General features: G+C 42.4%; 1 protein-coding gene across 4 annotated transcripts in view; it reads right to left on the reverse strand.

Annotated features, from left to right (window-relative positions):
• The window catches only part of BLK (BLK proto-oncogene, Src family tyrosine kinase), a 77,642-nt gene that overhangs the window by 19,158 nt on the left and 33,315 nt on the right, over positions 1–25,169 (reverse strand). For 3 of the 4 annotated variants that reach the window (XM_032268391.1, XM_032268392.1, XM_032268389.1), the window contains 2 exons: positions 3,567–3,675; positions 707–758 (listed from right to left, as the gene is read on the reverse strand). In XM_032268391.1, the coding sequence (XP_032124282.1) occupies positions 707–758; positions 3,567–3,674 (160 nt within the window). In that variant the 5' untranslated portion in view covers position 3,675. Of the gene's footprint in view, positions 1–706; positions 759–3,566; positions 3,769–25,169 lie in introns of all 4 variants that reach the window. The other variant, XM_032268390.1, reaches the window with a different exon arrangement.

The raw sequence follows: 25,169 nt of genomic DNA on the forward strand, positions 1-25,169 counted from the left end.
CACCTGAGATCAGGAGTTTGAGACCAGTCTGACCAACATGGTGAAACTGTGTCTCAACTAAAAACATAACAATTAGCTGGGTATGGTTGTGTGTACCTGTAATCCCAGCTACTTAGGAGGCTGAGGCAGGACAATCACTTGATCCCAGAAGGTGGAGGCGGCAGTGAGCTGAGATCACATCACTGCACTCCAGCATGGGCGACAAGAGCAAGGCTCTGTCTCAAAAAAGAAAAAAAATATAAAAAGGTGACATCTGGGGATCAGGGAGGGGGCATGGGTGGTTAGGTGGTCAGCAGGGGACTGTCGAAGTGGCTGGGAGGGGGAACAAGAGGGCGCCCTCCACGGGGAGTGGACCAGGGCTGGAGGCAAGGGCCTGAGCCACTGCCCAGCCTCTGAGTTTGGGAGTTAGACTCTCTGCAAGCTTGGTGTGTGTCTTCTCTGGGACCCTTGTTTTTGTTCCTGTTTACAGTTTGTAAAGTCTTTCATTTTTTAAAAGTCCCATCTGGGCTCAGGCAAACTAAAGAAATTCATGCTTGGTTCCTGAAGACACCCCCAAAAGGCACGGAGCCTGGGCCCCGCTCAGCCTCCCCTCTGTCTCTTCTCCAGCCCTCAAGCTGCTCCCGACTATTTCCTGTTCCAACTCCACAAGGCTGAAACCTGGGGGAGGGCGCCGTGGAGACTCAGCTTCCCACAGCACCCTTCTTACCTTCGTCCAGGTGTTCCTCGGGCGGTGGAGGAGTAAGGTGGTTAAAGACAACCTTGGGTAGAGACCAGGCATGAGTTATTTCAGTCCCTGCCACAGGCGCGGGGCCTGGCAGGATGGATGAGGCTGCTGAGCAGGCAGCCAGGTTATCTCCGGGGACCCACTGTGGGAGGAGAGGCAGCCGCGGTGGGGGCTGCACAGGGAAATTCTGAACCCAGGGACCAGCACCACCCTCAGATAGACCCCCGCCCTCTGCTGCCTTCGCCGTGACCGTGTGGGGGACCCCCCAGGGTGGATAGGAGGTAGCTGTGGAGAATGAGGGGAAGTCCAATCACTTGGGCTTAACATTCTGGCTCTACCCCTAAAAGAGCAAACTGAAAATGGGTATTTGTGGACAAGAAAAAATATTTAAGAAGCATATTTCCCCAAAACTCAACAAACATATTCGTAGATGTATATCCTATAAAGAAACATTTGAGTATGTGTACCAGGAATCGTGTACAAGAGTGCTCCTAGCAAAAATAACAACACAGAAACAATTTTGTTTCTCCTTTTTTTTTTTTTTGAGATGGAATCTCACTCTGTTGCTCAGGCTGGAGTACAGTGGTGCAATGTTGGCTCACTGCAATCTCTGCCTCCTGGTGCACGTGGCGTGAGCAGGTTAATGGGTGCGACCCAGGCTAGCTGAGCCAGCCTTTCCCCATGCTGTGTGGACATGGAGGATGAGGAGGCTGCAGGAGGTCAAAAAGAATTTCAAGAAATTCTCATGCCTCAGCTTCCCGAGTAGCTGGGATTACAGGTGCCCACCACCATGCCCAACTAATTTTTGTATTTTTAGTGGAGATGGGGTTTCACCATGTTGGCCAGGCTGATCTTGAACTCCTGGCCTCAAGTGATCTGCCCTCTTTGGCCTCCCAAAGTGCTGGGATTACAGGCATGAGCCATCATGCCTGGCCAGTAGATAAACAATTTTAAAACGTGGAACTAACCCTCATGACAAAGAATAAACAAATCACAGTATACTCATGCAATAAAATTAATGAGCTCTAGCCACGTGCATCCATGTTGGTATATCTTACATGCGTAACACGGAGCCGAAACACCAGTCTCAGAAGCATATGTGATGTTGGATGTAGCTGATTTAAAGCTTACAACATGAAAAATGAAACTATTGTTTAGGGATATATATATATATGTGATAATATTAAAAAGCAAAGCCTGGCTAATTTTTGTATTTTTTAGTAGAGATGGGGGGTTTCACCATGTGGGCCAGGCTGGTCTTGAACTCCTGACCTCAGGTGATCCACCAGCCTTGGCCTCCCAAAGTGCTGGGATTACAGGTGTGAGCTACTGCGCCCAGGCCAATATATTTTTTTTAATTCCATATTTATCGAACACAGTTTTGAAGTAGCATTCTGCAAATGCTACGTATGTATGTTTCTATTAAAAATATGAACCCATGAATTAAAGAACACACAGAAGAAGGGTCTTGAGGCAGGAGCTCTGAAGAGCTAGCCCTGGTGACTCTACATAGTGGAATAAAGAGTAATTATAGTTTCTTCCATAATTAATATGTATCATGTGACTTTTTTAAGTTAAAAAAACTCCAGGTGCTATTACTTATTATCATAAAACTTTGGGGAATTACTCAATCAGTCTAAGTTCAAGTTTCCCCATTTGATCAATTATTTATTCAACAAACATCTTACGGTTGTGTGCTGAGCCTGGCATGAAACTGGGACACCGACAGATAAGAGAGCTGGGTTCATCTAGGAAGTGGGATTAGTAATCCCTGTCTCCCCATCAGGCTCCTGCTAAGATAAAGAGGTGACCACGTGGGCATGAGGACAGCGCAGGGGAGAGGGTCCAGGCATGGCTCCCGACTGCCCCAAACCAAAAGGAGGTCACTGGTCAAGGAGTGGGAGGCACACAGAGTCGTCTAAAACGCGCCTTCAGGTCAGGTGCAGTTGCTCACGCCTGTAATCCCAGCACATTGAGAGACCAAGGAGTGCGGACCACCTGAGATCAGGAGTTCGAGACCAGCCTGGCCAACATGGTGAAAGTCCATTTCTACTAAAAATACAAAAATTAGCTGGGCATGGTGGCATGTGCCTGTAATTCTAGCTACTCGGGAGGCTGAGCCATGAGAGAGAATCACTTCAACCTGGGAGGCGGAGGCTGCAGTGAGCCAAGGTTGCACTACTGTACTTCAGCCTGGGTGACAGAGCAAGACTGTCTCAAAAAAAAAAAAAAATGCATCTTCAGACATGCAGTAGCCATCAAAGGGCACTAGCAGCTTTACAAAGAAACCAAACTGCACGACTAGGAAGATGCATTCCCCAGCAATAAGACTTTTCACTTGAAATTTCACTTTTTTTTCCTTTGGAAAGTTTTTCTCATTTAAAATGCCCATGGCATTCCAGTAAAACCTGAGAGCCTGCTTGGGAGGTGAGGACAGGCACCCTCCTGTCTCATGATGCTTATCTCAGGAGAGCAGGTGCTTTGCAATGCCAACGGCAATGCCACGTAGGAGCCAAGGGTCTCCAGGAGCTGCTGGGAAGAAGAGAAGGAGTGGCTGCAGCTAGAGACCCGCATGCTCCCTTACGACACCCTCTCCCCAAGCTGACCTTTTTAATTCTCTTCCAAGCTGCCCTTGAGGAATGAGCTCTGGCTAAGAATTATTGGGCGCTAACCAGGCCGGTTCCTGTGTATGTTGTATTGCATGGCACACCTGCTTACACAGTGCAGATCGTTACATCCCTATTAGGAAGGCACTTTTGCTATACCCATTGTACAGATGTGGACATTAAGGCATAGGAGAAGTAAGTAACCTGCTCTTGGCTGGGGGTGGGGGATCACTCACCAGGGGTGGCAGTGGTGGGGGGGCCTTGTCCTGGGCTCTGGCCTTCAGGGGGCTCCATCGGCCCTTGTCATTCTCCTTGACCTGCCTTTTGCTGCTCACCATCCCCATCCTGTTCGAGGCACACAGCAGACGGAGGATATGAGAGGGCAGGGCGTCAGATCCTCTACACAGAGGGACTCCCCAGCCCCTTCCGGGAGGCTGACTAGAAAGGTAGGGTGGAAGTGGGAAAGCAAAGACCTCACAGTCAGAACGTGGGTACAAGTAGGGGTGAGGTAAGTGTGTACCCATCTTTTTTCAGGGGTCCATAGAGCAGAAAGCACGGCATTTAGCACATAGAAATCATCTGGCTGGAGATAACCACCAGAGACCACTGGGGTGTATCCCGGTCCTCAGGGGACGGGAGCCTGAGCAGGAGGCCATGCGGTGTTCTAGAAAGAGCCTATTGACATGTCTGGGCTCTCTGGGTTTAGTCTTCACATTGTCACGGGCTGTGTCACTTGGGAAAGTGACATTTTCTCTCTGGGCTCATTAGCTCTTTGGTAAACAGCAGGGGCTTTGTTAGAGCATGACCAAGCCTCTCTTGCACTCAGATTTGTGGGGGACACACTACATACATTTACGACAGACTGACAGCACAGACATCGGGGCCCAGCTGCCACTTCACAGTAACATCGGGGGGTCTCCTTAAAGGGAGGAAGTTGTGGTCAGGTTTTTCCTTTCAGTAAAGAATCTTAGGATGGCAGATGCAGGAAAGACCCTTTTGACGCCACCAACACCACCATGTTGTCACCATCCTCATTCCAGGGGTGCTACTTATATATTAAGGAGCTTGCTCAGAGTCAAACAACTGGCCGGTGCAGAGCCAGCTGGAGTCGTCTGTTCTGAGACCCCTGCACTCCCGCGCTGACAGCCTCTTTCCAGAGACGCAGACATCACAGAGAGGAAGCACCCAAGTCCCCACACTTGTCGGAAGGCCGTGCTGTTAGTGGTGATTTCCTTTGGATGTACGCACCATATTTCATCAATTCTAAGATGGACCATTTTCCCCTTTCAATGTCTCTGAACTGGGAGGCCTCTTACAATGGAGGATGCTTTGCAACATAATTAGTAGCAGCATATTTTTTCTATTTTAATGATAAACTAAATGCTAGCCTTCCTATCAGGGGTGACTTGGATTAAATGAAACACAGTCATGTATTTCTCCCAGAGAGTTGAAAGCACCTTCCTCATGTCATTTCTCCTCAAACCCACTTTGAAAAAGAAAATACTGCAATAATTTTTGATATAGGACGGAAAACCACAGAAGCAAAAACTTCACAAGTGTGTTTTGTAAAGTATGTTTTGCATACAGAACACATAATACTTTACAGTTTTAAGAAATGACACTTTTTACGTAGAAGAATTTCTTTATGTAAGCTCAGATCAGCTTTATGTAAGCTCAGATCACCACCAAGTAAATTATAGTGCCAGGGTTACAAGTATCATTTCGGTTCAGCGATTTAGGGTTTCAGAGGTTTGAATAAGAGATTATGGCTGGGCACAGTGGCTCAGGCCTGTAATCCCAGAACTTTGGGAGGCTGAGGTGGGCAGATCCTTGAGGTCAGGAGTTCGAGACCAGCCTGGCTAACATGGTAAAACCTCATCTCTAGTAAAAATACAAAAGTGGTGGTGTAGGCCTGCAATCCCAGCTACTTGGGATTAGAGGTTATGGGTTTGGCAGGGCACAGTGACTCATGCCTGTAATTCCAGCACTTTGGGAAGCTGAGATGGGCAGATCACTTGAGGTCAGGAGTTGAGACCAGCCTTGCTAACACAATGAAATCCTGTCTCTAGTAAAAATACAAAAACTGGTGGCACAGGCTTGTAATCCCAGCTAATCGGGAGGCTGAGGCAGGAGAATTACTTGAATGCAGGAAGTGGAGGTTGTAGTGAGCTGAGATTATGCCATTGCACTCCAGCCTGGGCAACAGAGTGAGACTCCATCTTAAAAAAAAAAAAAAAAATATGTTAGAAAGGAGAGAGAAAGAGATTCTGGGTTTGTAGTTTGTATTGGGAATGGCTACTGAATTTTACCAGGTGCCCATTCAGTATCTATCAATATGATACATTTTCACCTTTAATTTGTCAATGTAATAAATTATGTTGGTAAATTTTCTGTTATTGAAACATCCTTGCATTCCTGGAATAAAAGCTATTTGATTACAGCATATTAGTCTATTCAGCACATGGATGGATTCTTATTTGCTAATTGTTTTATTTTATTTGTTTTGAGACAGTGTCTCACTCTGTTACCTAGGCTAGAGTGCAATGGCCTAATCTTGTCTCACTGCAACCTCTGCCTCCCAGTCTAAGGCGATTCTCCCACCTAAGCCTCCCAAGTAGCCAGGATGACGGGCATGTGCTACCATGCCCTACTAATTTTTTGTTACTATTATTTTTTGGTAGAGACAGGGTTTTGCCATGTCACACAGGCTGGTCTCAAACTCCAGAGCTCAAGCTACCCACCCACCTCAGACTCCCAAAGTGCTGAAATTACAGGTGTGAGCCATCATGCTTGGCCCTATTTGTTAATATTGTATTTAGAATCAGAATCTGTATTCCCAAGGGAGATTTGCCTATGAGATATTAGCATTAAGCTGCACTGGCTTTGTAAGGAGTATTGAGGAGCTCTCTCTTTGTTGTCTTACGGTCTTGCGTGGTTTCATAACATTGGGGTTATCTGTTCTTTACAGGCTAAATGGAACTCAGCTGTGAAGCCATCTGTGTCTGGGGCCCTTTCAAATAATAAACCTTTAAAGACATTTCCAATTTCTTCTATAGGAATGATCTATTCTTATTTTTCTCCTCCTTGTGCCATTTTGATGATTTATAGGACATCTTTAATTTCATCTACATTTTCTAATTTGTTGCCATAAAGTTTTATGTAGTATTGTCTGTAATTATTATACTCTGTTCTCTTTTTTATTGTGATTTTTTCTTCTTCTTAATATAAGTTGAATGTTATTTTAATTAAAATTATAATTCACAATTGGATAAAATCATCTGAAGCTCTACATGACTAAATTAAGTTTTAAACTAGCTTTATAATTATGAAATAGAAGATTGTGGTCAAAGCAGCATGAAATTGGAATAAGAAAAGTAGACAACAATCATCAGAGAAGAATAAAAAACATACAGATTTTGGTGGATACAGAACTGTATATGTGAAAAAGATTGCATTTTAATTCAATAGAAAATTGATAGTTTATTTTAATAAGTGGTATTGGAAAAATGGCTATTTACCTTAAGGAAAATACAATTGATCCCCGACCTCACACCATATTAAAAATAAATTCTAGGTGTACTGATGAAAAAAATAAAAAATTAAAATGTAATTAAAAGAAATGTAAGAAACTGTGTATATAACCCAGAGTTTGGAAACAACTATTAGCAAAGATAGAATAGCCAGAAGCTAAGAGAAAACAAAAAATGTACAAATTCATAAACATTAAAAATATTAGATGGTATAAGAAACTACTCATGAAGTCTATAGATAAGCAATAGATTGGGTAAGAGATTGCAAAGCATCAGATAAATGTCTATTCAGAATAAATACGAAGCTCATAAAATATGGACAGGAAGCATATTGTAGCATATAATCCATTCAACAGAAAAATGTGTAAAGATAAGAAATAAGAAGTTAGTGCAACACACATCCAAATAGTAAAGTGTTTACTATAATTATTGTTTCATTTGTTCCTTCCTACTCCATTTCTAGGATTAATCTTCTGAGGGCTGGAATCTTTGTTTTATTCATTGTTGAATCCAAGTTGCTAAACCAATGTCTGACACAGAGCGTGGGCTTAATAAATGTTTATCAGACAAAACATGAAATACTATTGGAAGATGCAGTCTTTTAATTTCTTTTAGAAGTCGATCTTTTAAATACTGTTAAAATAAAAAGGCACACATAGCTTTTGATTTTCAGTCCCACTCTGGACTGTCTCAGATTAACAAAACATCATTATATAGACATATATGAAGGACGAAAATGTTTGTTGTAGCAATAGTTGGAACAACAATCCCCCCCCCACAAAAAATCCCACATAAAAAAAACGACGATGTAACTGCTCAGCAATTAAAGAATTGTTGAATACATTTACACTCTACAAATCTCTCAAATATCATACAACTACCAAAAAAAAAATGTGCTGGAGCTTCACCAGTGATGTCAAGAGTAATTTCTATACCGTGTTGTGCCATGAGAAAAGCAAGAGCCAATGAGATACCGAGGGAATCCCATATCTGCAAACACCAAATAAAAAGAAAAGAACTCCTATTCAGGTGTGTGCATGTGTTTGCATATTACATAGAGAGAGGCTGGGGAGGATGAACATCGAGTTGTTTACTGTGGTTATTGCTAGAGGAGGGAGAGATACAAAACAGAGGTGTAAGGGAAAAAAAGCAGACTTAAAAAACTGTGTTTGCTAATGCGAAGCAGGGCCTTTAAAACATATTTTCTAAACGGTGAATACTGTTTTATTTTGGATGACAGGGCTTCATGTGACTTTAACTTTCTTTCTTGTAGTTGTATATTTTTTTGAATTCTTTAATACTAAGCATATATTACTGATGCAAGCAGAAAAATTAAAGGAGGATGTGAGTGATCTGCCTGGCAAGAGGGGCATGAGGCCTGGAGACTGCAGTTCTTAACAATGGCCACTAAGTGGCCAGCCAGGGCTGCCTGAGCCTTAGGCCTTTCCTGGCCTCTCTCAGCCTCCCAGGCTCACGAAGGGCCAGTGGTCAGCAGCTCCTAGTGCATTCCCCAGACTGGGACTCATACTTCCACATCTGCCTGGGTAACTGGCCTTCTTGCCTTCCTTAGTCCTGCTAGCCATATTGCCATTGACTTTAAGCTTCCTGGCAAAAACCTGTGTCCACTGAAACAACATAATTGAACACTGATTGTTCAATTTATTGAACAAAGAACTGGACAGAAAGTAAAATTCCTAAAATTAAATGACCCCCTACTTACACTTCTATGTCCTTCGACTCCTTAGCAGTGTGTGTGCAAGTGATTTTGCATGGCTCTCATGAGTACCTGGGGTCTCTCTGGGTCCCGCTACTCCACTGGCTCTGACTGGAGACCTGGGTTACTCAGGAGCCCATGTGACAACCAGGGCTGTCACTGGTGCTCTGGCTGCACCCAGCAGTTTCAGGTTGGGTGGAGCCAGGAAGTGCAGATGTCCAGACAGAGGCAAAAGGCGGTGCACACCGGCCAGGGCCCCAGGTGGCTTTGCTGCACGGGGGGAAGGCGTGAATCTGTGTATGGTCGTGAGAGAGTGGGAGAGGAAGCACGCACACTATGTGCACCTGTGAGTGTGTGTGTGTGTGTGTGTGAGAGAGCGAGAGAGTGCACATGCGTGTGAATACACCCATGTGTATGTGCTTGAAGATGTATGTTTGTATATATGTGTGTGTGCACGTGTATATGCACGTGCGAGACAGCATGCTTGTGCACGGTGCACGTGTGTGGGGATAGCAAGAGGAGCAAGAGGAGGGGAAGGGGAGTTGTTTGTTTCTTTGAAACCAATTCGGCCCTCTGTGCAGGCTTTCACCGACCAATGTTTGCCTGGGGAGGTGCTCAAAGCCTGACACACAGCTTCAGTCAAACAAGGGGTGTGGTAGAGGCAACAACTAAAAATAGAAAAACTAGAAACCCCTTATTTGCACTTGGCTCGCATGTCATGGCTGAAAAGCACTTGACAGATAACGGTTTTTTTTTTTTTTAAATATTAATGACAGCCTCCATAAATTGGTTACATCTACCCTCATTTTCCCACTGAAGAAGGAGAGGCGAGGTGGCTTGCTAAGGTCATGCTGAAGGTGGCAGAGCTGGCAGCTGGAGGGCGTTGCTGTCTCCAGGGACGCTGGAGCCCTCTGCACAAAACAGGTACATGTGTGGCCCTGCCTGAGGCTCTGTGTCCCTTCTGTGGGGGACAGTTCAGATTCCCTGTCCCCCACCGTGGCAAAATAGTTTTGCTATTTTGTACCTGGAAACCTTGCCATGTTACGTGCTGGAAGCTTTGCCTTTCTGACTTAACTTGCCAGACATAGATGGGCAGCATCCAGGTAGAACAGGGGAACCTACTGGCAAAGCTGGGGCTCAGCCTGGGTGTTGCAAACACAGTGCCATGTCAGCTGTCCACGTGAGATCCCACGTGGAGCGTCTCGCCAACGTCCAGGATTCCGTCTTCCCGGTACAAACTGCCAGTGCTATACCCATCTTGTAAATGAAGAAAGTACAGCGATTGACCTGTGGCTCTGAATTAAAGCAGCAGCTAAAGAATTTGAGTTAAAATTCATGTTTCGTGCCTCAACTCAGGATAAACTACTGAAATGAGGCTTCCTCACCTTTTCCCCAGTACCGACCCCTCCACATGTGGACCTGAAACTGCCCTGGTGATGGCTCTCAGCACCTAGGTTCTTCTGTTTATTCAGCCACAAACATTCAGTTGCTGTCAACCGGGAACTACATTAGGCACAGCGGAAGGTTCGGGTGTGAAACAAGGATGGAGCCTGCTCTCACGGGAAAATAAGTAGGTAAGGCATGCACCCGATTCCAACAGTTCAGAGTGGACACAATTATGCAGCAAAAAGAAGCCTGGGTAAAGTGTTTTGTGAGCTCAGCAAAAAGAAATTACTTCCACCTGGGAGAAAACCCTGGCCAGACCTGAGAAGAATGGCTACTATATTATTTTTTATGAAACATTCCAAAATACACTGAAGTCAAGAATATCGGCCAGGTGCAATGGCTCATGTCTGTAATCCTAGAACTTCAGGAGGCTGAGGTGTGCAGATCATACAAGGTCAGGGGTTCGAGACCAGCCTGGCCAACACGGTGAAACATTGTCTCTACTAAAAATACAAAAATTAGCCAGGCATGGTGGCACGCGCCTGTAATCCCAGCTACTCGGGAGGTTGAGGTGGGAGAATTGCTTGAACCCAGGAGGTGGAGGCTGCAGTGAGCCGAGATCACGCCACTGCACTCCAGCCTATGTGATAGAGTGAGACTCTGTCTCAAAACAAACAAAAACGAAACAAAACAAAAAACCCTCTTCTACACTTATCGCCCAGCTTCAATAATTAAATTTTAAATTGTTTTCTGGGTTGAAGTATTTTATATTGTATCATCTTGTTTTCTCTAAATGAATGAAACTTCGAAATGACAAGAAACCAATGTAGCAAAGCAAGTCATTTCACCACCCTGTGTTCTGCATTTGTTTCTAAAGCAGGGAGTCATTTGCTCACGTAATCCCAATGTCATTTTATCACATCTCATAAAACTAGCAATATTTCCATGGTATCATCTAACCATCTAGCCATTGAACCCAATTCAAAATCAAATTTTAACAATGGTCTTAAAAATAGCTTCTTGCTTAGTTTGCCCTACTCAGGATTCAAACAAGGTTCATACATAACTCAACCTCTTACATTTCCTTTAAACAGGAGTCCCTTCTGCTCTGACTTTGGTTAGTTTCAAGCCACTGATTTGTAAAAGCCAGTCCTATAGAATGTTCTGCACTTTGGATTTTGCTTCCTTGTGATGGTTCATCACTTGCTCTTCCCTCTCGTATTTCTTATACACAGAGTTACCTCTGTAGGCTCCGTTAGATTCAAGCTCATCCCCTCTTGGTAGAGATGCTATTGAGGGGGTGATCTGTGCTCCACGTGGTATCCTACCAGGAGGCTCGTGTGTCTACCTGCACCATTGTTATGTTGTGATGCTAACACGGGTCCAGGCTCAGGCACTCCCATTCCTCCACTGACAAGTTCCTCACCAACACTGAAAAGTCCCGTAAGGGGTCACAAAATGGGCGTGCTCTAATTCCATCACTCCTTCCACATTTGTTAGTTGGGATTTGAAAGAGCAAAGGATGAGAAACTGGGAACACCAAAAAATACAAAAACAAAACAAAACAAACAAACAACAAACAAAAACCAGGCATACTCCACCAGGGTCGGGTAGTATTTGAGAAATGGGTGTTTTCCCAAAGACATGAAGGTGGAAGACACATTCAGAAACAAAGCTTTTCCATTGCTGGATTGTAGCCTATGTGCTAGAATCATTCACAGTGCCTTGTACAATGCTTTTTCCCCCTCCCTCCCTTCCTTCCTTCTTTCTTTCTCTCTTTCTCGTTCTTTTTCTTTCTTTTTTTTTTGGAGACAGAGTCTTGCTCTGTTGGCCAGACTGAAGTGCAAGGGCACAATCTTGGGTCACTGCAGCCTCCAACTCCCAGGTTCAAACAATTCCCCCGTCTCAGCCTCCCAAGTAGCTGACTACAGGCGTGCACCACCATGCCCGGCTATTTCTCTCTCTTTCTCTTTTCTCTCTCTCTCCTTCCTTCTTTCCTTTCCTTCCTTCCTTTCCTTTTTCCTGTCCTCTTTCCTTCCTTCCTTCTTCTTTCCTTCCCTCTCCCTCCCTCCCTCCCTCCCTTCCTCCCTCCCTTCCTTCCTTCCTTCCTTTCTCTGTCCTTGTCACCCAGGCTGGATTGTGGTGGCATGATCATGGCTCACTGCAGCCTTGAACTTGTGGGATCAAGTGACCCTTCCATCTCAACTTCCCGAGTAGCTAAGACCACAGGCACATGCCACCATGCCTGGCTAGTTCTTTAAACAATTTTGTGTAGAGATGGGGTTTCCTCATGTTGCCCAGGCTGGTCTTGAAAGCCTGGGCTCAAGCAATCCTCCCGCTTCAGCCTCCCGAAGTGCTGAGATGGATACAGGTGTGAGCCGCCCCATCTGGCCTCCTTGTGCAATACTTTTAAATGCCAGCAGAATGTTTTCCCAGCACAGCACCAGAGCCTGATGGTGAGATGCTGCTCTGTAACACCTGGCTGGCTGTGGAAGGGCCTTGGGCATGTGTGGCCCCTGTAAAGGGGTGACCTAGCAACGCCAACATGTGACTTGTATGCATTTCAGCACAGTTAGGAGAAGAAATCTATGTGGTCATTTAAGTTTTTTAAAGTAAAAAGATGTGCTGTGGAAATTCACCTCCCCCCCGCTGTTGTGGTGAAGCTGACAGAAAAGATTTTCAGGTGGTAAAAAGTTTGAGAGTGCTGAGCAGACCTTCAGGAAGGAAGGAAGAATGCATTTTTAGAAAGCTGTGTTAGGTCAGCGGCAGGCACTTGTTTATTGAATAACCTACATTTGATTCTGCTAACAGGGAACCTTGGAATTCATTAAATAATTCTGGGGACAGATAAAATTCCTTTTTTGGGAACACTGTGAAAATTTATATTTTAAAAAACCTTCACAGTAGTGATTATTAAAATATGTTAGCGGTATGCCAGAATGCCAATACAACTAAGTTATGTCTTGCAGTGACGAGATTATGGGCCTTAACCTATTTTTCAATTTTTAATTTTTTTCATTGTTTGCATTTTTAAAAATTAAATGAGAAATCAAATCATGGGTTCATTACTTTCTAACAGAGTCAGTTATGATTCTTTGGCACAATAGTTCTGAAACCCGAGTTTGCATTTTAACCAGCGGGGGAGTTTGCAAACTCCGGGCCCTGGTCCCGGCACTCCTGGTATCTGCATTTTTAAAAAATGCCCCAGATGATGCTGATGCAGGCAGATCACGAACCCCACTTCATAGAGACCGTTTCTCCAATTGGCCAAGCTTCTGGAGCACGGCTTGTGACAAGGATTGAAAGGCAGGCCCACCAACACGGGGCGTTACCTCCTCTGAGTCTCCCAAAATACACCTGCAGTTTTACTGCCAGTGATCCTCTTGTCTCTCCATGAAATCAATTATTTCTGTCCTCCATACAAACATTTGTTACATATTAGTGTATTTTTGCATAGTTTTTTGACAGAGGGAAATAACTTCCCTTTTTTCTAATAACTCACACCTCTGTGGTACTTTCTGTAAGCTAGACAGATCCTCTTCTTCTTCGTCCTCCTCCTTCTTCTCTTCCTTCTCTTTCTCCTCCTCCTCCTCCTCCTCATCTTCCTCCTCATTGTCTGACAGAAGGGAAGAAACTGAAGCATGGAACAGAGATTTGAGCCATGTCTCTGACTTCGAAGCCGTGATCTTTCCCACAGAGGTTCACAGGTATTTTCCCCAGATGCACATCTGGTCACGACTTGAACTTCTCTTAAAAGGCTCTAGCATCATTCAGTCCTTTGGAGTTGCTTCTCCAACGTTTACTCGGCAGAACCAGAGACGGAGCGTGTAAGAAGGGAGTGCACAGAGAAGCACCTCCATCGGGTCTGAAGGTGCAGGAGAACATTTGGACTGAAAATGCCGGTTCTCTTTTATGCTTTCAAACATGATGTGGGAAAATGTTAAAGAAAGAAAAAGAAAATTAAAAGGTCTGAGGCCTTTATCATGCTTGGGTTGATTGTAATTACTGAGTGGATCTAGAGACATGGATGTCCTGCTGGAGAGGCAGAGATTTAAAATTAACTTATTGACACTGTTTCAGGATTTGCTCATCACATGAAAACACGAATACTAATGTGCCGGCACAGTGCTTAGAACGCCTTCTGACTCAAGGTTGGGCGTTATACTATGTGCTTTTCCTGTATTATATGTAGCCCTGAAAACAGACATATGCCTTCCCATTTTACGGACGAAGAAACTCAGGCTCCTTGAGGCTTGAGGACTTGCTCAAGGCACAGTAAGTCACAGAACTTGTTACTCAAAAACCAATTTTATCCACAAGTAACTTAACAATGTGCCACAACCAAGTCTGACGCTCTCTAAAGAAACACAATAATATTCAGCACCCACTACTCATATTCAGCATTCACAGTGCCTGTCATCCAATAAAAATTGCCAGGCATGCAAAGAAACAGAAAACGTGACTCCCAACCAGGAGAAAAGTTAATTGATAGGAACAGAAGCAGAAATTGCACACATTTTTTAATTAGTAGACTACAGCATTAAAACGGAAATGACAAATTATATAAACTGGTTCAAATGAAGAACTGAAAGCAATAAGGCAATGAAAAGAGAAAATGAAGACATAAAAAAATCAAGTGGGTCTGCTAGAGATGGAAAATACAACATCTGAAATTAAGAAAAAAGAGAGGCCAAAAGTGGTGGCTCATACCTGTAATCCAAGCACTTTGGGATGCTGAGGCAGGAGGATCACTTGACCTCAGGACTTCAAGACCAAACTGGCTAACATGGTGAAAGCCTGTCTCTACTCAAAATATAAAAAAAAAGTAGCTGGGCATGATGGTGAGCACCTGTAATCCCAGCTACTAGGGAGCCTGAAGCAGGAGAATTGCTTGAACCCAGGAGGCAGAGGTTGCATTGAGCTGAGACCACACTACTGCACTCTAGCCTGGACAACAGAGCGAGACTCTGTCTCAAATAAATAAATAAATATTTAAAATTTTTATAAAAGGAAAAAGAACATGGCCAGGTGCAGTGGCTCATGCCTATAATCCCAGCACTTTGGAAGGCCAAAGTAGATGGATTACTTGAGGTCAAGAGTTTGAGACCAGCCTGGCCAACATGGTGAAACCCCATCTCTATTAAAAATGCAAAAGTTAGCTTAGTGTGGTGGCGGGCACCTTAATCCCAGCTACTCAGGAGGCTGAGGCAGGAGAATCACTTGAACTCGAGAGGCAGAGGTTGCAGTGAGCCAAGATCATGCCACTGCACTCCAGCCTGGGCAACAGGGCGAGACACTGTCTCAAAAAAACCAATAACCAAAAACCAAAAAAACAACTTTAGATGGGATAAATGGCACATTAAGCACTGTACAAGGAAGGTCAGTGAGCTTGGAGTCACAGCAATTGAAACCACTCACAGTGAAGCACAGAGAGAAAAAGGTGAACAGCAACAAAATCAGTGAGTGAGGAGAAATTAGCATGTGGTCAAAAAACATGTAATTGGGCTACCGGAAAGACTATGAACATAAAACTTAAAGAAACCAAAAATGGAAATTCCAAATTTGCTGCAAACTATAGACCTGAAGATTCAAGAATATCAACCACAAGTATGAGGAAAGCCACACCAAGGTACATTATAATAATATTGCTGAAAACCAACGATAACTAAAAATAATCGTAAAAGCTGCTTTAAGGAGGTACATTATAGTTTTAGAAGAAAACATAGAAAGAAATCTTTGTGACCCTGGTGTCACAAAGGATATAAAGAATATGAGTAACAAGAATACAAATATGGTCTTCTATTCCTTAGAAATCATTCCCTTAGAATAGATTATAAACTACAAAAAAAATTGATAAATTAGACTTTTCAAAGTTAAGAAATTCTGCACTTTAAAAAAACCATTAAGAAAATAAATAGCTAAACCAGAGACTGGCAGAACATTTTTGAAAAACATGTATCTGATATGAGAATATATAATTAGTTTCTCAACTCTATAAAAGAAGCCAAAAATTCAAGTGAACAAACAGTTAAACAAAGAAGACAGCCGAGTGGGAAACAAACACATGAACAGGTGTTTGGTATCATCAGTCATTAGGGAAATGGCAACTAAAACCACAGTGAAATGCCACCACACAACCACTCAGATGCTAAAATTAGATGATCATACCAAGTGTTGGCAAGGATATGGAAAAACTGGAATGTACACGACGCTGATGGTAAGGTGAAATGAAACAACAACTTTAGGAAATAGTTTGGGAGCTTCTTATCCTGTGACCAAGAGATTTCACTTCTTGTTGCTTATCAAAGAGAAATGAAAACATATGACCACATATATGTTCTTAGCATTGTTACTCATCTTAACTAGCTTCCAGGTAGAAACAACCAAAACATTCAGTAACTGGAATAATCTTTTTATGACTTTTTGCTTAAAATATTGCTGATTCTTTTTGCTTTGTTTTTCAGAGTCAAGAAAACTTCTATTGAGCTATTTACAACTTTTAACAATTAAGCAAAATATACACCTGTAAACAAAATTTAGAGCATATTTTTTTCTCTCTACCTGACTTCTCCAGAATTTGGGAACTATTTGTGAGTATTTTTAACATATGGGAATACAGTTATTTGAGTAAGTTCAATAGGAATTCGTTTTCTTTTGTAGCAAGACACAATTGGAGATGCTGGTTATTTTACCAAAGCTTTGACTGGGACAACGTGTTTTCAGACTGCTTTAGAAATGGAGGTTGACCTTTGAACTGCTGAAAGCCCCTTGGAGAAACTGACCTCATACCTTGTCCTGTTTAGGATTCCTGACCTGTGGCAAATAAAGAATATCACTTTCTGACAGTCCCAGGAACTCCAACATAAACTTCTTGGGACCTCAAGAAGAAAGGAATTCACCCAATTCCTACAACTATCTGCAGGCATAAATAAACCCTTAGCTGGGCTCAAGAGGCTTTTAAAAGTTCTCATCTGAGATTCCTTATGAAAAAAATTCCAGAAAAGACAGTTAGAAAAAAAAAAAGCCTATATGGCTAATAATTATTCTTGCTGCACTTATGTAAATAATTAGGCAAAATATAATAAGGCAAACTGATTTTGCAAATGAATGGGTCTTGTCGTTAATAAACTGTAGAGAGAAAAATTATGTTTCAAAACAGCTACAACACACCTATTATTAGATTCCAGTCTCATTGTTTTTGAGTCTCTGCTGATGACCCCATATTTGATTGGCTTTCAGGGTCATTCACCTAGATTCCTTAAGGGTTCAGGTGAGTTCTACTGACTTCAGGAGTTCAGGGACTGCTGAAACTAGGACTTTGGAAAACATTCCTGCAAAACTGTAACTAAGATAGTGAAAGAGATCTAACCTAACCAACTCCATCTTGCTTCTAACCTCCCAGCTGTACTTGTTCATTCCCGGGCATAGGCTGAACCAACTTCGAGAGAAACTTAGTTTATAATTTGTAGTTTAAAACAAAGGCAATAACAGCCCCTTCCCAAAAGAAACCTCCTTCTTTCCTGGGAACTAGACTGCCTTTGTAGGACTAACAAATTAGCCACAGGATTAGAAATTATGATTTAGGAGTCATGCAGCTAGAGGCTACAGGATTCTGATCTTCTCACCAAACTGCTCCTCAGATCAGTGCTTGGGATATTTTGCAGACCCTGCACTTGATGGATCAGCTGGCACCACCCAGATTGATAAACCGGCTCATCTGATCTGTGGCCCCCACCCAGGAACTTACTCAACGCAGGAAGACAGCTTTCACTCCCTAGGATTTTATCTCTGACCCAAACAGTCAGCACTCTAGACCCACTGGCTTCCTCCACCCACCAAATTATCCTTAAAAACTCTGATCCTCAAATGCTTCGGAGGCTGATTTGAGTAATAATAAAACTCCAGTCTCCCACACAGTTATTCTCTGTGTGAATTACTCTTTCTCTATTGCAATTCCCCTGTCTTGATAAATTGGCTCTGTCTAGGCAGTGGGCAAGGTGAACCCACTGGGTGATTCACACTTTCACTCTTTATGTTAGGGCTAATTATTTTAGGTTCTGGGGTACATGTACAGAATGTGCAGGGTTGTTAAATAGGTAAATGTGTGCCATGGTGGCTTGCTGCACCTATCAGCCCATCACTTAGGTATTAAGCCCAGCAGGCATCAGCTGTTTTTCCTGTTGCTCTTCCTCTGCCTCCCCAACAGGCCCCCGTGTGTGTTATTCCCCTCCCTGTGTCCATGCCTTCTCATCGTTCAGCTCCTATTTATAAGTAAGAACATACAGTGTATGGTTTTCTGTTCCTGTGTTAGTTTGCTGAGGATAATGGCTTCTGCCTCCATCCACATCCCAGCAAAGGACATACTCTCATTCCTTTTTATGGCTCATTATTTTTCTTCAAATGCTGCATTAAAGCTGTGGATAAGAGCACTAATGTTTCTGCTCTACACATCTTGGACCCCCCAACCAGTTACCTGTGAATACATACAGACAGCTGCAAGTTGCTTCCACTCTTTCTACCCTGAGGGCAACCCCTCCCCCAATTACACCCCCTGTCAGCAGGAAGAAGTGAGAGTAGCCATTAGCCTTTTCCTATCTCCATAGCTCACACATACCTCAGGACTGAGGTATGCTGAAGCCCAAGTGTGTGTGAGGGGGATTGAAACCACCTTTGCAAAATTATGACAGCAAGAGAATCTGACATGGCTGACTATCTTGCTTCTGACCTCCAAGGTCTCCTTGGTCATTTCTGGGCATAGGTCAAAGTAACTTTGAAAGAAATTTAGTTCATAGTTTAACTCAGAAGCAAGGATGATCATCAGATGCTGTGGCTCACACCTGTAATCCCAGCACTTCTGGAGAACAAGGTGGGCAGATCACTTGAGCTCAGGAGTTTGAGACCAACCTGGACAACATAGCAAGACCCCATCTCTACACAAAGTACGAAAATTAGCGGGGCATGGTGGCATGCCCCATGCCCCCATTGGGGGCCTGAGGTGGGAGGATCACCTGAGCCTGGGAGGCAGAGATTGCAGTGAGCTGAGATTATGCCACTGCCCTCCAGCCTGGGTAACAGAGTAAGACTCTGTCTCAAAGAAAAAGCAAGGATAATAATAGTCTGTCCCTAAAACTAACCCCTTCTTGCTCAGGGACCAAAAATCACTTTTGTAAGACTAATGAAAGGCCACAAGAATAGGATTATGAAGGGACCTGAATTCTGCTAAAATGTAGACATAGTTTCTAAAATGTAGGCAGTTTCTGTAATCCCTTACTGCTCAGGAGTCATGTGGCCAGGGATCACACGATTTTTGACTTCCCCAATTGCTCCTGTAGATAACATCACTATTGTAGAACCTAAGATTGGTCTTTTGAAAATTTTTTTATTGCCAGACTTGTGCATTCTGGTAACCAATGGACCCCACCCAAACTCATGACTCATGACTCAACTGGTCCTGCGGCCCCACCCAAAGTAGGACTCACTCATGAGGGCCATTTTCCACACCCCTATGATTTCATTTATAAGCAATCAACAGCATCCATTCTCTATTCCCCTGCCCACCAAATTGTCCGTAAAAGTCCTGACCTTCATGCCCTTGGGGAGACTGATTTGAGTGACAACTCCAGTTCTCCCATGTGGGCTAGGCCTGTGTCAATTAAACTCTTTCTCTGCTGAAAAATAAAAAATTCTAGATAAGGCAAAGCTATGGTTCTAGAAAGCAGATCAGTGGTTGGAGGTAGCATAAGGGGTATGAACGAAAGGGGCTAAAGGAAACTCATTGGGGTGCTGGAAATGTTTTCCATTTTGATTGTGGCAGAGTTTACATGAGTGTTTATATTACCAAAAATGCATACTTGTGCCCCAAATGGGTGAATTTTATGGAATGTTATTTACACATCCTTAGAGGTGACTTTTTAAAAAGAACATTTGCAAGTCATTCAAGGGTGTTGAGTTTTGTACAGCCTTTGGTGTATTGAGTTTTGTAAGCTGGTAGAAAAAGCTTATTCCTGTCTAGACATCCACATTAAGCCTCAAAACCAATGAATGGCTCCTTTGCAAACATGCATACACAGGGAAAAACACAGGACACTAGGATGTCCTCTAGCAAACTAAAAATAAAGCATTTAAGAAAGAGAACAACATGAGTTATAACAAATAAGGATAGCTGATTATGACCCCCAAAAACATAAAAGAAAATAAAAGAGACTTCATAAAACTTTGATATTGGGGAAATTCTCCCTTAAATGGCAAATTTTAAAGACACAGTATCAGATGGCCTTTTCTATGTATCCAATTATCCTACTTGATTCTACAGAACAAAATTTACATAATTATATTATTGTAATGCCTGATTTTCAATTGAAAAAGTTTTGAGTATTAACGTACTGATGAAACACAGTAAAATTATATGAGAACTGAACAGGACAGGATATATATAAATATATATATTTACAAATATATATATACACACACACATATATAGATACGTATATATATTTGAGACAGAGTCTTGCTCTGTCACCCAGGCTGGAGTGCAGTGGCACAATCTCAGCTCACTGCAGCCTCCGCCTTCTGGGTTCATGTAATCCTCCTGCCTCAGCCTCCCTCCGTAGTACATTTTGCTACTACGGGCATGCACCACGACATCCAGCTAATTTTGTGTTATTAGAGATGGGGCTTCACCATGCTGCCCAGGCTGGTTTGAACTTCTGATTTCAGGTGATCCACCTGCCTTGGCCTCCCAAAGTGCTGAGATTACAGGTGTGAGCCACCTTGCTGGCCAGAATATAAATATGATAAGCCTTAATATGTAAAAATGATAGTATAACAAAAAGTAGGATGTGAAGTTGAAAGCAGTGGTGGCGGGCAGGTGTCAACTTTTAGATACTGTCTATAGCTAATGAGTTGAGATGTAAACATTTAAATATATTATTTTAAGTCATAAAGCCAGTCACTAGAAGGATAAGGAATAACTGATAAAAATCCAGGAAGTGGAGAGGGAGGTGTGCAGGTGAAAGCCAGGTAGGAAAGAGATAGCATGATGACGTGTGTTCTGCTTCTGTTGGTATATTTAGCCAGAGATATTGACATTAGTATTTCTTGAAGTTGTACCTGCAATGGAAAGGATGTTTAAAAACAACAGCTGCGGCCGGGCGTGGTGGCTCATGCCTGTAATCCCAGCACTTCAGGGGGCCAAGGCAGGTGGATCACCTGAGGACAGGAGTTCGAGACCAGCCTGGCTAATATGGTGAAACCCCGTCTCTACTAAAAATACAAAAATCAGCTAGGCATGGTGGTGGGTGCCTGTAATCCCAGCTACTCGGGAGGCTGAGGCAGGAGAATCGCTTGAACCAGGGATGCAGAGGTTACAGTGAGCTGAGATCCTGCCACTATACTCCAGCCTGGGTGACAGTCCGAGACTCTATGTCTCAGAAAAAATCACAAAAAACAAAAGTTGCTCCATCGTCTGCCTCTGAGGAAGGCACATCAGTGGTGGCAGGGGAGGTGAACTTTGAGTTTTTAGTTTAAAGCTTTTCTGACTGTTCACATTTTTGAAAATAATACTCATGGATAACTTGTATAATAATAAAATCTAGTTAAGCAAATGGATAGATAGGTAAGTAAATTAGTAAAAGGATAAAAAAGATCTGAACCGGCAAAGAAAAACGCCTGGGACGTGTTACTGTTACGTAAAAGAGTACATTACAGAATCTTCTGTATGATCCGATCCTGGTTGTGTGAAATTTTAAAAAAGGAGTCTATTAACACATTTGCAGATGAAAAGAAAATGCCTGGAAATTTTTGGTAAAACTCAAACTGCAAACTGTGGGACTTCTGGGGAATGAAATTCACAAAGGGGTGAGAGCACTTTACATTTTGTTTTAAGTACCTCTGAAGGATTTGGGTTAAACACAAAGTAACAAACTCATGTTGTCTAAATACCTTTTTAAGATGTGATATTAAAAACAGACAAGCTATTACTTAAAGCAAACACGTCTGTGTGCTGCTGAGCAACGTTAGAAAAGGCGAGGGTCAGGACGAAAGAGGTGACAGAACCTTCTTCTTTCAGTGCCAAATCTATGCAGGGAGGGTTGAGCCTTTTAGGAATCACATTAAACACGCTTTCCCCTTCACACAAACAATTTGCCTTTAATATAGGAAATTCAGAAAATAGAGAGAAAGATAAAAATTAACTACAACACCATCATCCACAGAGAGCCACTCTGAACGTTCGTGATATGTAATTTTCCATGGCCATTTCTGTTTAAAAAGCGAAACGGGATCATTATCTACATCCTGTTTTATGACCTGCTTTTAGCAGCGAGTATCACGGTCATCTTTTCCTGTCGTTCCTGCTTTGTCTGCAGCAACCTGTGAGGGGCTGTCGGCATCTGATTGTGAGGTTTAATGAACGGCTGTCATTTCCCCCAATGCCACATGCCGCAGTTGTTACCATTTTTTCAAGATAATAAACATGCTGCAAAAATGTCCTTTGCGCATGTCCTTTATCTTTGCTCATATCTTCCCTTAATTTTTGTTGAGGTTATAAATCCCCGCCAGCACGGTGACTCATGCCTGTAATCCCAGCACTCTGAGAAGCCGAGGCAAGGTGGATCACCTGAGGTCGGGAGTTCAAGACCAGCCTAGTCAACATGTTAAAATTCTTTCTCTACTAAATATACAAAAATTAGCCAGGCGTGGTGGTGGGTGCCTATAATCTCAGCTACTTGGGAGGCTGAGGCAGAAGAATCGCTTGAACCCGGGAAGTGGAGGTTGCAGTGAGCCAAGATGGCGCCGTTGCACTCCGGCTTGGGCAACAAGAACGAAACTTCATCTTAAACAAACAAACAAACAAAGCACAAGTGGAATTACTAGGCTAAAGAGGATACATAACCTTTCTTAGTCTTCTGATATATCTTGGCAAATTGTCCTTTAGACTTTCATGCAGCAGTATAGAAGTGTGTATTTCCCTGCACTTTCTCTAAGAAGGATTACCATTCTTTTCATCTTTTCTGAGCTGACTTACAAAAAAGTGGTCTTTCATTTTTCAATCCCATTTTTTATTAAGCAAGTACTGCACACATAGAAAATCAGAAAATTCTCATCTATGCGAAGGAAAAAAATCAGTCACAACCCTACCACTCATGGAAAATCATTGTGAATATTCAGTGTATGCATTTTCAAAGGCGTTACATACACATATACTCTTGGAAAATGGGCCGAACTGTTTATAGTGTGTCATAACTTGGTTATTTCTGTCAACAGTACAGTATAAATTATATATAAGTAAATATATTTTTGAACCATATTAATAACTATGGGCTATTTTACAAATTTACCGTTAATTTATTGAACCTCTATTGATCAAATAAGTTATTTTCAACCTTTGGCTGTTACAAATAAACTCACAGTAAACGTTCTTGTAAGGCATGTATTTAGTTGTCCAATATTTTTAAACTATATTTCCGTAACTGGAATTATCATGTTCAAGAATAGCACATTTTTAAGGATCTTGATCTATGCAGCTAAATTAATGTCTATAAAGGTAAGACTGGTTTACATTCTCATAGTGATGAAGGAAACCATTTCATCCCTGGGCAATGGCTTATAACAAATTAAAAAAACAACTTCGTCAGTCTGCTGAGTGAAAAGTGATGAAAACCAAAATTAATTTACTTTTCTATTGGTGTTTTTTTGAGATGGAGTCTCATTCTGCTGCCCAGGCTGGAGTGCAGTGGTGTGATCTCAGCTCACTGAAACCTCTGCTTCCTGGGTTCAAACAATTCTCCTACCTCAGCCTCCCAATTATCTGAGATTACAGACGCACACCACCATGCCCGGCTAATTTTTGTATTTTTAGTAGAGACGGGGTTTCACCATGCTGGCCAGGCTGGTCTCAAACTCCTGACCTCATGATCCACCCGCCTTGGTGTCCCAAAGTGCTGGGATCACAGACGTGAGCCACCGCGCCCGGCCGATTTTATCACACACTTACTAGCAACTTGTTTAGACTGTGTTTCTCATATTGTGATCTGATCATCCAGGATTTCTACCACTTTTTACATTAAGGTATTTATCATTTTCTCAATGATATGGAAGTCCTCTTTTTATGAAAAATATATTAAATTTGTACATTAATGTCATTAATATAAATATTTTTCTTAATTTAGCTTTTGCTTTTTAACTTTGTAATATTTTTTTGTTTTCAAACAGAGTCTTGCTCTGCCATCCAGGCTGGAGTGCAGTGGCATGATCTCAGCTCACTGCAAACTCCATCTCTGGGGTTCAAATGATTCTCCTGCCTTGGCCTCCCAAGTAGCTGGGACTACAGGCACCCACTAGCACACTCACTAATTTTTGTCTTTTTAGTAGAGATGAGATTTGATCAAGTTGGCCAGGCTAGACTCAAACACCTGACCTCAAGTGATCCTCCTGCCTTGGCCTCCCAAAGTCCTGGGATTACAGGTGTGAGCCACCACACCCAAATGAACTTTGTGTTTCTATTATGTATCACAACATGGTATGTATTATGCACAAAAAGCTATTATTTCTACCTAGTCAATTTATTCATCTTTCCTTTGTTGTTCACACTTGCAAATGTCTTCTTCAATCCAAGATGATAGAAATATACAACTATTTAAATTTTTTTACCATTAGCTATGAATATTTTAAATGTATATAAAAAAGCAGAAAGTAACGTGACACTGCTGAGATCAAACAGATATAAATATTTTGGTTCACTTCCTTCCTTCTCTTTCTTTCCTCTCCCTTTTTTGTTCCAGATACGAAGATACAACTACAGATTGGTCATTATTTTCTCCTCTCTTTCTCCTCAAAAGTAATAGTTATCATGGAGTTAGTAGGTCTTCACCATGTATGATTTTGAACATTTATGACATGTATAAGCAATCTTAAGCAATATATATTGCTCCTTTGCATGTTTTAAACTTTTAAAAAGTGGCTTCATAATATATGTAACTTTTTTGCAACTTTTTTTTTCAAAAATATGTGTTTCTGAGATTTGTTCGTTGTAATATATCGATTCCCAATTCTTTTTTTTTCTGTATCCTTTTCTATTAAGTGAATAATCTTCCTTTTTTATGCCCTCATTTTCTAAGGAACACTGTTTCATAATGATAAACAGCATCAGGATGGACATCCTCATACGTTCCCCCTTGTGCATGTATGTGAGAGTTTCTCTGCACAACACA

This window comes from Sapajus apella, unplaced genomic scaffold, assembly GCF_009761245.1.
Source record: "Sapajus apella isolate SASKATOON/1434 unplaced genomic scaffold, GSC_monkey_1.0 scaffold180, whole genome shotgun sequence".
Classification (NCBI taxonomy): Eukaryota; Metazoa; Chordata; class Mammalia; order Primates; family Cebidae; genus Sapajus; species Sapajus apella.